We start from the raw sequence: 14,462 nt of genomic DNA, 5'->3' as shown, positions 1-14,462 counted from the left end.
TCTTTTGATATCGTCGGCTTAGAATGAGAAGGAACACCATGGCTTTTAGTACTGGCAACTTATGGCCCTTAATGATTCTCAGCCGACGATATGCATAATGCCATGTGAATGTGAATAGTAATTAACTCAAACTTCAACTTCAACTTCGGCTTCGACTTGTCACCAAAAAACACCAGTTTTTATTCCGCTCCATCTTCTTGCGATGGTTCTTTATTGCCTTGTGTTCAAACTCTTTGTGATTGCTCATAACGTCAAAGACAACACCACAACTTCTTTTTAGTATGGCAAGTACCCGTTTCCCTGTATTCGACTCGATTTCCACTTCTCTTCACTCCCGAATGTCGTTGATGTGTGATCTGATTCTGAGCATACAGTGCCATCAAAGATCCAGGTTAGCAAAGCTAAAAGGTGCGACTGTACTATTCGCTGCCTTGCCTTTGTTTTTAAGCAGCTTCCTCTCCTATTCGTCTCCCTCTTCATAGAGGTTAATCTCAGTACATTGTTCGTTTTATGCGAAGGCAATCTGTTATCTTCTGGCGGGGAAGCGGAGAACAATCGGGGCGCACATTCTAGGGCGCTCGACCGAAAATCACTTTCAGCTGTTGGTCCTTCATTATATAACACAGAATAGGTGGAACAAACACTCACGCACTAGGACAGGTAAAGGTATAGGATTATCCGAAAGATGACGTGGCAGAGGAATAAGGAGTACTCAAGTAATGCACACGAAAGATCTCAACCGAATTACTTATCAAATTGTGGTGAAATTTATTGTAATCTCCTTTCCGTACCCGTAGATATACCGACATACATACACATGTACTCCCATACAGAAACATACAAAAATACAATGAACGAGAATAATATAAGTAGGCCTATTCGTACGGACATACATGTCTGCAAAGTTGGACCGCCTACCATATCGCATAAACTATCATCACGCGTGTGCATTTTCTACATTAAAACACTTATACCAGGGAGGTGGAAGCACCTCCCTGCTTATACGCATGAAGATGATTCTCGTGGCGCCGAAAGCACGCCATCGCACTGTCTGCAATTTGTGGTAAGAAGGGTCCCGAACTTCAGAGTCATTTACGTTGCCAGTGAAAATTCGCGAAATTTTGGTGGAAGTTTCTATATAGGTAAATAACCCTAAAAACCAGGTTACAAACATCGTTTAAAAAATCGCAAACAGGTGTGCCGGGCGGTTTCTCTTCAAACTTTGCGTTAAGTTTACACTATACAACGAACACGCCCATCGATGAAAATGAAATCACGATTCGTGTCAAAGTCACGTGACAGACTCTAAAAAAAAAAAGTATAAACGTTGTCTGCACCATTACGGAAACTTTCCCCTCCCGTTTCAAAAATGATTGGCAACAGAGGCCAACAGAGTCCTTTAAGAAAAATCTCAAAGCCAATTTTCTAAAATGTTTAATTATTTTGCCGTAATCACTTGAATTTTTTTTTTAAACATATACTCAAATGGTGCCTCGCTCGGATGACTTCATTAGTTTGATCAACTTGCTACTTTTCTTAGCATTTATACCATAAGTTAATCATAAACATTATATACTATACTTTGTACATCCCGTTAACATTGTAATATTCTCGATATTTTGAATTTTTGCATGTTACGTCACTTCTGACATTGATATACTGTACTAAAACCTATGTTATATTTTTGGAGCCCACATCCTACAAGCTTGCTTTTTAGTGGGTTCCTCATATTACACGCCAATTATATGTCCTTATACATTTGTGCATTATTGGTTCAAACTGACCATTGTGTGAAAAACATTTCTGCTTCAAACCAAATGGAATATAAAACTTGTATGAAATGTGGAATATGGAACATGAATTTAAAAAAAAAAAAAATCCGAGGGCACGAAACTGAAAGCGAAACTTGATTCTGTGCTCACAACTGATTCACCCTTAGATGCAATAACTACAATAAATGGGGCAAAGTCGTTATTAATAATCAACATCATACTTGCCGACAAACAGGTGAGAAGCCCCGTAAAAAAGTACAATAATGACAAAAATGTGCAGCGATACTGCCTTAAAGAAATATTGTATTGGTCATCATTCAAGAAAAAAATGAGATCCGATTTTGTTCTTTTTGCTAAAAATGCTAATTAGTTTTGTAATGATTCAATATTCATGCTTTCATGAATTTATAAAAATATGATGACCATAACACTCTTCACAACTACAGTCAAAAATGAATTTTCATTACTGATTTCATACTCTACGCATGTATTAACATCGCGAAGCAAAACAAAAACAAAAAAAAAAAAAAAACAAGAGACCCGCGGGTCTAGCGCTCACCTGAGTATCGCAAGTTCACCTTTCACGCAGTCACTAATCTAAATTATTCACAGCTCTACTAAAATTTGACCAGGCATTCTCAAGTAGAAGATGAAAATGTACAATAAAGGCCCAATTTTTTTAAGATTCCTTAATTTGGGGGGATTGGGGGCCCCCTGGGGCCCTCTGGGTGGGGCATGGTGCCCATTTTGATAAATTGAGATCCTGACCCCCTAGGGATGCTACCTGCCAAGTTTGACGAAAATCCATCATGAGGTTTTCAGGAAGAAGATGAAAATGTACAATTCAGGCCCCCATTTGGACCTTCCCAACCCCCCCCCCCCCCGCCCCCGCCCCCAAGAGGGGCACCCCTGGATTTGCTATGAACAAACTCAAAACTACAGTCATTAATGTACTCACTCATAGTATTATCTTAGCTCTATAACTTCTGATTCTAGAGAAGATTTTTAAAGATTCCTTCATTTTGGGGGGTTTGCCCCCCCCCCCCCCCTCCCTGGGGCCCCTGGGTGGGGCATGGTGCCCATTTTAACAAATTGAGATCCTAACCCCCTAGGGATGCTACCTGCCAAGTTTGGTGAAAATTGGTCATAGGGTTCTCAAGAAGAAGATGAAAATGTATAATTTAGGCCCTATTAGGACCCCTCCCCACCCCCTCCCCTGGGTCCCAAGGAAGGCACCCCTGATTCTGCCATGAACAAACTTGAAAATACAGTCATCAATGTACTAACTCATAGTATTAACTTAGCTCTATCACTTCTGGTTCTAGAGAAGAAGATTTTTACAGATTCCTTAATTTTGGGGGGTTTGGGCCCCCCTGGGGGCCCCCTGGGTGGGGCATGGTGCCCAGTTTAACAAATTGAGTTCCTAACCCCCTAGGGATGCTACCTGCCAAGTTTGATGAAAATCGGTCTTGGGGTTTTCAAGAAGAAGATGAAAATGTAAAAAGTTTACGCACGACGGACGACCGACGACGGACGACGGACGCCGGACGACGCACGACCGACGACGCACGACGGACGCCGGACGAAGGGCGATCGCAATAGCTCACTTGAGCCTTTGGCTCAGGTGAGCTAAAAAAAAAAAATGTCGAAGTCACATCCTATACTGATCTCGTGGAAGTCATATAAAATGAAATAGATTTAACGCTGAAAATCAGAAGGATAATCAGTATTATTTTCAGGGTAAGAAAGATACATTCATCCCCAATCACGCTACCTAAAATCACATCGGTCTTTTGTCAACATGATCTTGGAACAGCGCCGAAAAATTACTGAATAATATTCAGAGCGGCAATAGATAATTCCATTTTATCAGAGTTGATTCGATCGTGTTCGCACTGTTTTCAACACCACCCTGAAATAGATGATTGTTGTAACAACTCGAATGTCTACTTCTTCTTATTTTATCAACAATACTTCATTGTTGAAATCTAACACTATAAAAGATACTCAGTTTAACCTTTGGCCAGTCAGGATTGCCTTTGAACGATAAAGGAAGATTGCGCCTATTTGGTTTCGCTGCCTAATGAACACAAAATGGGCACAGAATTCTTCTTCACATGACTTGATAGGGAGCCTAGGGTCTATATACAATGTACAGCACTGGTTGTGGCTCTACTTGTTTGCTGATATGGTAGTATACACTGTACTTGTAGTTCCATTCCACTCAAAGCATAAAAAAGAATATCATCACAATATTCGATAACAGTATGTAAAAGTGGCTACACTTGAGATTGTCCCATTTACGTGAGATTAGCGCAATGGATAAATAAAATGACTTGTCATCTCAAGTAGGCCTACATTATAGAAGTTTAATGACGCTCTTTCTACACCTTTGACACTCTCATACACAGGACACACATTTTCCCCAAGGCTGTTATATGCCAATATTCAATACTGTTATCAATTGAGATTCGGTATCGAGGTTAGAGTTGATAACAAAGGACGTGATCATTGATCCCCTTACATTTTGACGTGTGGTTCCTGCAATGTACAAAGTGTGACATCACGTAGACAATAGTCTTATTGTGTACTGTAACAGACGGCAGCAATTTATCGGGTGACGAAAATGTAAAAAAAAAAAGAAAAAAAAAAGAAAAGATAAGATAAGAAAAGCAATTCAGCGATATCATAAACGCCTTACATTAATTCAAACTTCACAATTGATTTCACAGGTGTAGGCCACCCTCATATGCATTCACTTCCACACTTTTGCCATTCTAACGTGCCTCTGGCACCGACAACACAGGAAAACCAAGAACACTTTTGTTTCAATTTTCATTTCCCCTTATTGATGTCTAGTGTTCGGTCACGGGTACATTATTGTTCCATCGTGAGACGAATGACGCTATCAGCGATACTGATAGTTCAGTTTCATTATAGAAAAAAAAAAAACACAGCCCAGCTGTACAGAAAAATAACTTTATCACGATCCCCTTGGTACACACTACTGCTGATAAGATCGAGTAAACCGCATGCAATACCTTTGACTGGATTGTGTTCGAAATCTTTAGCTGAGTGGTTATGCTAATTTTAATCAATGGCGTCTTGTACAATCAGTCCTTATTGCACGCGTAATGTAAACATCGCGCATTAAAGCTCAGTATTATACACCATATATATATATATATATATATATATATATATATATATATATATATATGTATATATTGTAATCATACATAACTACAAAAAAACCCAAAACTTTATCATTGTTTTCTACTCCTCGAATACTCAACAACCACAAGTTCGATCTTGCAGGTGAAGTGACGTTTTCCGTCACTAAAACCTGTTTAGAAGGTACGTCTTACACCAAGGAGATATCATGCATAAACACACGCCCAACACGCATGATTATGCATCCCACCCACCCCCACACACACAAACACACTATACGAGTACCCCTCTCTTCCAACTTCATGAAAGATTCGCCCCGTTCATCTTTCCTACAATCCTGTAACAATGGAGTATTTGCAGTTTCCCCGACCACGTAACGGGTCAAAGTCAATGCAGGAAGCCATTGGTGAATGGGGAAGGTAATCTTTAGAATGAAAGGAAAAGCGCTTTTCAACCATTGTCAAAAGGACAATAGGACGTTCCACCATTAACTGGAATTTGAATAGAAAGAGGTCAAGTTACAGCGGTGACGTTCCACGTATACATACTGAAGTCGACTGCAAGTAGTGGAAGAAATCCGTTACGATCGTAGATAGTTTACATAGATTCCCTTAATAAATATGCATGACAGCCTTTTGAGCTTCAAAAATGTTCCAATACTTCTCTATGTCCGATTTCGATAAACCTTGGTCGTATCGTTGGTTATCCTCTCTACGATGAATCGTAACTTTATAGGCCAGTTGCCGGTATCTGTATATCAAATATTACTAGTATAATATACCTGCTATTAACATAACAATGACACTTGTTCGTAAGTTAGTGAGTGAGTTAGTTAGCTAGGTAGTCAGTTAGTTAGTTTGTTCGTTTGTTTATTTGTTTGCTTGTTTGTATGTTTGGATATTTCTTTCCCAACCTTACTTACTGAAGAAAAACAAACAACAAAACAGTGAATCTTTTCCCCGGTGAAATGACGAAATCATTTACAAGTATGTACATAGACTGCATTCATGGAAAATAATGTGACAATATACGTCATCGATCATTACTGCTGCTGATATAGGTAAGAACACACGAAATTTAAGTCTTTATAGAGAATACCATACGCTGAATATTGTGACAGAAATGACTAAAAAACACCCCCCCCCCCAAAAAAACAAAACAAAACAAAACAAAAACAAACTAGTTCAACAGTATTCTACTTGGTGAGAGTCAGATTCGAAGTGAAATGTTGGCTACCTATATCCATGGTCGCGTTGACTTTAATAGAGAAAAAAAAAATCAGACGAACATACAGTGATGGTAAAAATGCCTAAGATCGGACATGAAAGAAGAAACAGTTGAAATTAAGAATTGCTAGATGATCTCGCCGAAAGTGATAATTATCGTCGCAACCTTACACACTAAATGCAATTTTCTCTTATTGCTTTGTGCGGAAAATATAATGAAAATTAAGAGTCGATTTATTTGGTACACTATACAATCTAATCCCCTCTGGAGTGTCATCGCCATCTATACCCGCAGCTCAACGGACATTTGATGAGAAAACATTTTGTTTTTCTTTTCTGTTTGATTTGATGTCCAAAAAAAAAAAAAATGAAAAAGTAGTGGAGATTTTGTGCCAAGATTAACGGGAGTCCTATCAGCCATTAATACAATGACGTCATCACTTCGTTCCATTTTCAGCGTGTGTTGTTCTCACCAAAACGCTGTTTCGTGAAAACATCCAAAATGTTCATTTTTTTTTCACTTCAGGGCCCCGTTGCATATGAAATCAAAGTCAGAAAATCGAACAGAAGTCATAAAAATTAAACATAAGCCAGGCATCAGTCAATCACTATTGAGTATTCAGAGATTTTCTGAGTAATGTTTTATCTCGATTTTTAGGGTAACAGGGCCCAGGTCCAAGCCTGCTGAAACTTCTGCCATTTGTTCTGTTTGTCTGATCTAATTTTCTTGGAGGAAGCCAACCTGAAAATGATTTAGATTAGCCTTGTATTGCAATATCTAGTGCAAATGATAGGAACGCCTTGAAGGGTGATGAAAAAGCTGATGGTATTGTGTGATGTCCATGCATATCATACGAGGCTGATCTCGCGAAATGCTGCAGGTCGGAAGGCTCATGATATCGATGTCGTCATAATATGCGTGTGTATACAGGAACGATCTATAAACTTCACAGAGTAGGAGTTATAGGACTTGCTACACAGTTGGAGAAAACCCACACTTCTCTACCCTCATTGCAAGAGTGATACAAAATTAAAAATGAGAAAATTAAAGGACAAGTCCACCTTCATATACATGTGAATTAAGAGAATGCAGCAATATTAATATGACACAATCTGTCATTGGTGAGAGTTTGAGGAAAATCGGACAATCCGCTCAAAAGTTATAAATTTATGAAGTTTCAATGCCGCCATCGCTGGAAGACTATTACAGCTTGTGATGTCGCATGTGTAGAACGATATAAAGGAAATAAATATAGAGAAAATACATATGTTCACTTTTCTCGCATCATGAATTGTATTGTTGTATTGTTGCATTCACTCACTGCACATGACTGTAAATTAAAGTGGACTTATCAAAAGGCTGTAGGGCCAAGGAAAACCAACGAAATGTTGTCATTCCTGCCATTAAAAATGACACTGAAGAGTGAACATCAGAACATCCCATCTCGTACTCAAACCCTCTTCATAACATCTGCCGCCGTTGCTCGGGAGCAATTGATGATACCACCCTACATTGATACACGAAACCACAATCAATGCTAAAGCATTAAAGGGATAGTATGGTTTTGGTTGAGATGGGGATTCAGGTTTTAACTTTCTGCGAGATAATTAGAAACTCGTCATATAAAATCTCAAAGAGGAATTAAAAGTTTATTTGATGGAAATCGGCTTTGAACGTCTGAGATACCCGAAAACAAAGAGGACCTAATAAAAGGTGGGTGCCAACTTTTATTCGGACCACTTTGTTTCACTTTGTTTTTGGATATCTCAGCCATTTCAAAACTGATTTTCATTAAAAAAAAAAACACGTTTAATTCCTCTTAGAATATTGCATAGATGCTCTTTAATATTTCATATAACTGGATTCTTAATATCTTGCAAAAAGTTAAAATCTGAATCCCCATCTCAACCACAACTATACCACCCTTTTATTGTAGCTAGTGCATACTACTGAAGTAGTTAGCTAAACTAATTCTACCGATCATTCATATATCTAAAATCTTGCGAGGAATCAAATCTAACTAAAATCTAACAAAAATTATTACAGTAACACTGCAATCCTAATTAAACACAACCGACAATGTTATTTATCTGCACACTCATGTGGCATCATAATATGACCACATTATAAGATTACTTCTTAAACATAATGATCGGAATCATGCTGCTCAGATTAAAGACCTATAAAACTGACGAACTGTATACTATGCATGACTAGCGAGAATGGACAAGGCACGAATTGTCCTGGTAACAAAACGGAACCGCCAAGTTAACGCTTGTTTCATTTGTTAATTGATCGACGTTGTAGTGGCAATGTGTCATTTTTCACAGATTCAGATGCCTGCATACTGATCACAAGGTAAGATAACCAATACATCCAACATAACAACCCTGCGAGTTAACTAACATGAAGATGGTGCAAATGATAGAATAGATAATCTTTATAGGACCAGTATAATGCGACACTGAAAATGGGTAGGACTATGGGGAGGGGACCTATCTCCATGATGAACAGATATCTGGCAAATAAGATTGCATGCATGGTAGGGGCATAGACAGAATACAGTTTTATTTTCATTGGTGCATCTCACTAAATAAGTCGGTGTAAACTGACTGAGTCAAGCAATGCAGGAGTTTATAGACCCCTTAGTTAGGTGAAATTGCGTAATTTCCTTCATCATCGGCATCATACAAGGGGGTTATAAAAAGGCTTACAGTCTAATCTCTGGAAACCGTGAAAATAAATGAGGCGTCGTATAGGTACTCTCATGCATGTATGCTTCACTATACAGCTGCTGTAGGTAGCAATTGAAACGGTCGAGGGTTTGAAGCCCTTATCCCATCTCTATACCCGGGAGGCTGCGACTTAATCAAAGACCGGGGCTCTGTTTCATAAAGCTGTTTGTAAAGTTAACACGAACGACTTAAGAACGACTGGAGATCAGTTCTGATGGGCTATACTTATCATAATTTCCATAATTCAGCACAAGAACTGATCACCAGTCGTTCTTAGGTCGTTCGTAACTTTACGAACAGCTTTATGAAACACCCCCGGTTCTTGACATATAGGCCGTGTATGCGCACAGAGGTGGGAGTGGCTCTGACGGAAGTGGAGACAGTGCACATCACCATACTTGGGGGTTGGTATAATTCTCCGGAAACACTAACGTTGGAGGTGTGTTGAGACCGGTGGCTGGCTACTTAAAATTTGTCAATTTAAGATATTATATGTAACAAAGTTTGAAACCCTTCTGGATGGTGTATAACACGGTTACAAAAGAGGTCGGTCATTGATTCCAGCTCCTGTTTGACTGTTCTTTGGAGGAAGGACATAGCAAGATTATGTGCATACGTCATCAATCCTGGCACAATTTAATCTTGAACTGTTTGCCATTCCCCCCCCCCCCCCCCCCCATCGAGGTTGGTCTAGTGTGGGCAAACAGTATACTCTTACAGTACTGATAGCCACTCTGCCCTTCATTAGTTTGTACGGGTGCTGTTCGTTATTCCGAAGGTTCGCTATTCCGAAGGGTCGTTATTCCGAAGGGTCGTTAATCCGAAACACGCATTTCCCTATACCTAGAGGTTCGTTAATCCGAAAATTTGTGGCGTTATTCCGAAGGTTCGTTATTCCGAAGATTGGTTAATCCGAAAATGAAATTCGGAACAATGAACCTTCGGAATAACGAATCTTCGGAGTAAAGAGCCTTCGGAATAACGAACCTTCGGAATAACGAGCTGTAACCATTTTGTACAGGCAGGTGACCTTTGCTTTGCACCTTTCCTTTGGAGTGGGACCCATCCTAGCCATTCATTTTTTGAGAGTTCTGACACTCGTATCTTTTCGATTGGCGTTTATAATAATCTAATCTTGCGGCGGCATTCTGAACACCCTCAAAATCAACTTATTTTTGCTGGTATGTCCGATTGTCCGATTGTCGTGATCCCATCCCGCGCAGATCGCAAAATATAGACGTGGCTTACCAAGCAAGGTATATTATTTCCGTGGTTTAAACAGAGGTACATAGAGATGATGATGAAAACTATTTTTTTTTTTTAGTTGAGTGGTCGTCATTGCTCAATGATTATTTTCTACATAATTTTTCTTTGTTTCATTTTATTTCATTTACAACACATCATGATTACAACATTTGAATACACATTATACAAATATGATGACTAGTTGATTGGCCTAGTCCATCTCATGTCGTTTTGGAGAATAAATCCTAAATCATTTATGTTATGCAAACTCTCAGCAGCTCTCTCTGACCCTACAAGGGTATAAGTTTGAAGTGTGGTGCGACAGAAAACCAGAGGTTCCTTAGACAGTTGGGTAGGCCCTACTGAATAATTAAACTGTTTAGCGAACCAAAGCGTGTGCATGAAAAAGGAAGCAATGATGCGGTCCTATATTGATCGACAATAGCTTCTTCGCTTAAAGCATATATTGTTCAGAGGGCCCTGCAATTGTATATCAGTATTCTAGTATTGTCAGGAACTCATTGATCATACACCTGGGACCGGACACTAATGCTAAACTAGTGTGGCTTGAAAATCTTGTCTAAAAATACACCGGCCGAGTGCGGGACTGAATCTTGATGGATCTTTTGTCCTGAACTTTATCCATTATGTGTCAATAAAGGAAAAGTATATGAATAAAGTTTGTAGAAACCCAAAATTAACATCCTCAAAACTGAAAAACTTCAGCATGAATAATGCAGATCGTCAGTAGATTACGCCACAAGATTGTAAGAAGAACCAAAGATGTCATAATAGTAGTAATAGTAATAATTCTAGTAAGAACCTGAATCTACTAAAAAAAAAAAGGTAATTGCATTGGAAATGAACTATTTTACTAAGAAATTGTGCAATGCTTAATCATTCAAACATTCTTCTGTCAAACAATCTGAGAGGGTGACTACAGCAGAACTGGTCAAGATCCATGAGAGGACATAAAGAGTCTCGGGTCAACACTACCCTGATAGCTGTTGACTGTAAATACATAAACATATACACTCGCACACATGTACATTCAAAAACACAAAGGCACACAACTCGTACACACATACAATTTGTATATTAATGGTAATGAATAAACATTGATAACAGACATTTCTCTGTAACATGTCAGTTTTTGACAAGCGCGAAAAACAAGTGCATGCACTTATCTTGCATACCCTATACCCCAACCCCATACTCTATATTCAAAAATGATAATGCAAAAATACGCTAAATTAATCTCCGTCTTGAATGGTACAAAATGTATTATGCTACACAAACCTATGACATCAATGTTGGAACTGTTTAAAATGCACCACTTGTGCTGAGGACTTTATGCACGCCTATAGTTTCGACAGAAGAAAATAGAACAGAAGCAAGGGAATAACTGCCAAGCTCAAGTACGCATTCGTCGTACACGTGATCGATCACGTGGAATATTGCGCTTTCGCATCAGGTTTCGCAATATAAACAAGCTGCTCCTTGAGTCAAAGTACTTGTAAGACTGTCAGTGTAGCGGTGACGGCTGGCTGCCGCGGTATGCTGTTTGGACTTAGCATCAATCGTACTCATCCATTGATTGCGCTAGAAGAGAAGCGTTAATTTTTCTTACATGTCATGAAGTAGAGGAAACAGTAAAATCTATAACATTCCCTTCGTTGATACCTCGGTCTTTTGTGAAGTGCATGGTTTCAAGTCAGAAATTCTACTTCCACCTTGCAGCATCGACCATCATGCACCAAACCGTGATAATCCCCTATTCCCAGTGGTATTTGATATTTCCTCCATTCTTTTAGTATTTCCTCTAGCTGGTAGACTGAACACAGTCTCCTGTATCTCTGATCCCATAGTAATACTGAAGATTCACTAATGTTGAAAGCTTCTGAAGCTGAAGATATCATAGCTCCTTACTGTTACAATGAATAATGGACATCGAACTGACCGAACTCGTCCCATATCGACACCTGACCTGTGCGGCCATGCCATGGCACGCAGGACGCTTGGCGAATGCGGGGTGAAATCAACTACAGGTAGTTCTAGGCTACTAAAACCCAGCTCTCTTGGTTGCTCAAACAGCAAAATTAAAATAATAATAATAATAATAATAATAGATTTGTCCACAATTATCGGATAATCAACAAACCACTACATTTTTTTTTTTTCGTGGCGACTGTATCAAATTTCGAGTAGCCCCTCTTGTAAGTTGTATCAGAGGCTACAGAGCTATTGTATTTTATGGATGAATGCGAAGAGTTATCTTCGAATACTCACCGAGCGCAAAGTCACTGATGTCATATTCATGTTGGAGCTTGACAAAGATTACCCCGAAACTGCTTAAAATCCCAGTCACGGGCAAGATGAGGAGGAAGGTGCAGAAAGTCACCAACCATCCCCATGAGTTCTTCAGACACCAGCAACACATCTTGCGGCTGGATGATGAGGGGATGAGATGTCAATTGCTGGGCACGGCTTGTTATTGATGAGGTGGTTGCTAGCTTTGTCTCGAATAGACCCTATGTTTTGTGTGACGGATTCACTAACGGCAAAACATATGTGATATTTCCATCAAACATGTAGTAAACCCGTAATCCCTGGGAGAAGAACCTCGTTGCTGTGGCTAAAAGATGATGAAATCAACATGTTCACGCGGGCCTACTACCTCCGCAGAGTCCCCTGTTCAAAGACTTCTCCCAGCGAGCTCGCGCAATGGACATCTACGGTGCATCAGTGGGCGGTGCATCTAGCGCGATTGTCGAATGTCGCAATAACTAGTGATCAGCTGGCAGCCGCTTTGTGTGAGCGGGGTAGATCAGCTGTTTGTGCCGTCGACACCCTCATAAATACAATCGCGCATAATGAGGGTCATTCTGACGTCAGGGGTCATGCGCGAGACGTAAGCCAATAGCGCGTGCTCAGGTGAAAGAAGCCATCAAACGCTGTTGTTATGGTCCGAAGCTAGTCTGATTTACAGACCCACTATGATTATTTTATTTTCATGTGGATTATGGGGCAGGTGAAGACGCATCTGCAATACACTCTTAAAATCCTTGTCTACATTTTGAAGCAAATGAAAATTTGATAAGATTTGACTGATAACTAATGGCATTTCATAACTAATGGGCAAAGGTCAGAGGAGAAACCATAACAGAGAAGATGCAGAAGACCTTCAAGCTCTTCGCTTTTTCGTTGTAAACATGCGGGGCCCAGCGGGGTGTTCTCCCTCAGTTGCCTGTTTGTTTTCACACAAAACGTAGGACTAGCCCGTACTGTCATTTACCATTTATGAAGGTAATTTTGTGAAGACTGATGGTGTATCATTAAATCATGTTGTTTTGACTGAGAAACTAATTGAACATTGCGAAAGCAGAAGAAAGAGGAGACCTTCACCGCATGCCCCATCATGTGGGCCTCTTGCTGGTTTGCATGTCACGAGAACCTTGGGGCCTACGACGGCAGATGTCATACAAGCATGATACAAAGATAACTAAGAACAGAAAAACAGATATGAGTTACAGTATTACCATCCTTCTGCCTTTCAGTGGCCATCTAAATAGATATATTAACTTACATGACCTTCAAAGAGTGAAGAGAGAAACAAGACTCCAATGACCGCGAGTTTATGGTATCAAGCACATCATTTTAGTTAGAAGAATTTAAATGTTCAGTTTTTGTGATAGTATGCGCCATACGTAGTTTTAATCATATTACACATCTTTTAAATAATCGATTGAGAATTCGACCTCATTGTTCTGTCCCGGAAGCGACCCAAAAATTGCACAATAGAATACAGAGGCCGGGTCACGGAGGATTATCAATAATTCGATTATAAACATGTCAATGGGTGTCTAAACTTATTAACAACTCTGATTAGCATTAAGCTAACGGCAACATGTCTCATATCACAGATAAGCCATATTGGCAAGAGTCCAAGAAAATGCACGAAAAAGGGGGTGGAAGCATCGGAAACGGATATCCAATGAGGAAGGGCGAAATCAGTTTCACATAAAGTTGGCCCTGTATTACAGGTGTTTGATACAAAGAAGTCTAGCAATGAAAAGCATATTATGACAGAACAAAAGTTAGAGAAATAATAGAACGCGAATTAGCCTAATAGAGAAAGCTTTGGTCGAGACGTATACAGAAAGAACGTTAAATATTGATAACTTAATTATGTTTGAAGAGTAACGAGTGTATAGACTTTGACCTGCATTCCGACCTGAGATAATGTACACAATACGCGATAGTTATTTATTAAGTGATAAGGAAGACTGATTATTACTTTGTTTGTTTG

At 39.5% G+C, this 14,462-nt stretch overlaps 1 protein-coding gene across 1 annotated transcript in view; it reads right to left on the bottom strand.

Moving 5' to 3' along the window:
• Positions 1–12,993, bottom strand: part of LOC140234058 (uncharacterized) — a 32,122-nt gene extending 19,129 nt beyond the window's left edge. Inside the window, exon 1 of the mRNA XM_072314142.1 lies at positions 12,443–12,993. Within this exon, the coding sequence (XP_072170243.1) occupies positions 12,443–12,593 (151 nt within the window). The 5' untranslated portion in view covers positions 12,594–12,993. The remainder of the gene's footprint in view (positions 1–12,442) is intronic.
• Positions 12,994–14,462: the final 1,469 nt, after the last annotated feature.

The sequence above is a fragment of the Diadema setosum genome, chromosome 1 (genome assembly GCF_964275005.1).
Source record: "Diadema setosum chromosome 1, eeDiaSeto1, whole genome shotgun sequence".
Classification (NCBI taxonomy): Eukaryota; Metazoa; Echinodermata; class Echinoidea; order Diadematoida; family Diadematidae; genus Diadema; species Diadema setosum.
Note: the sequence above shows the minus strand (reverse complement) of the source record. Positions and strands in the feature narration are given on the sequence as shown.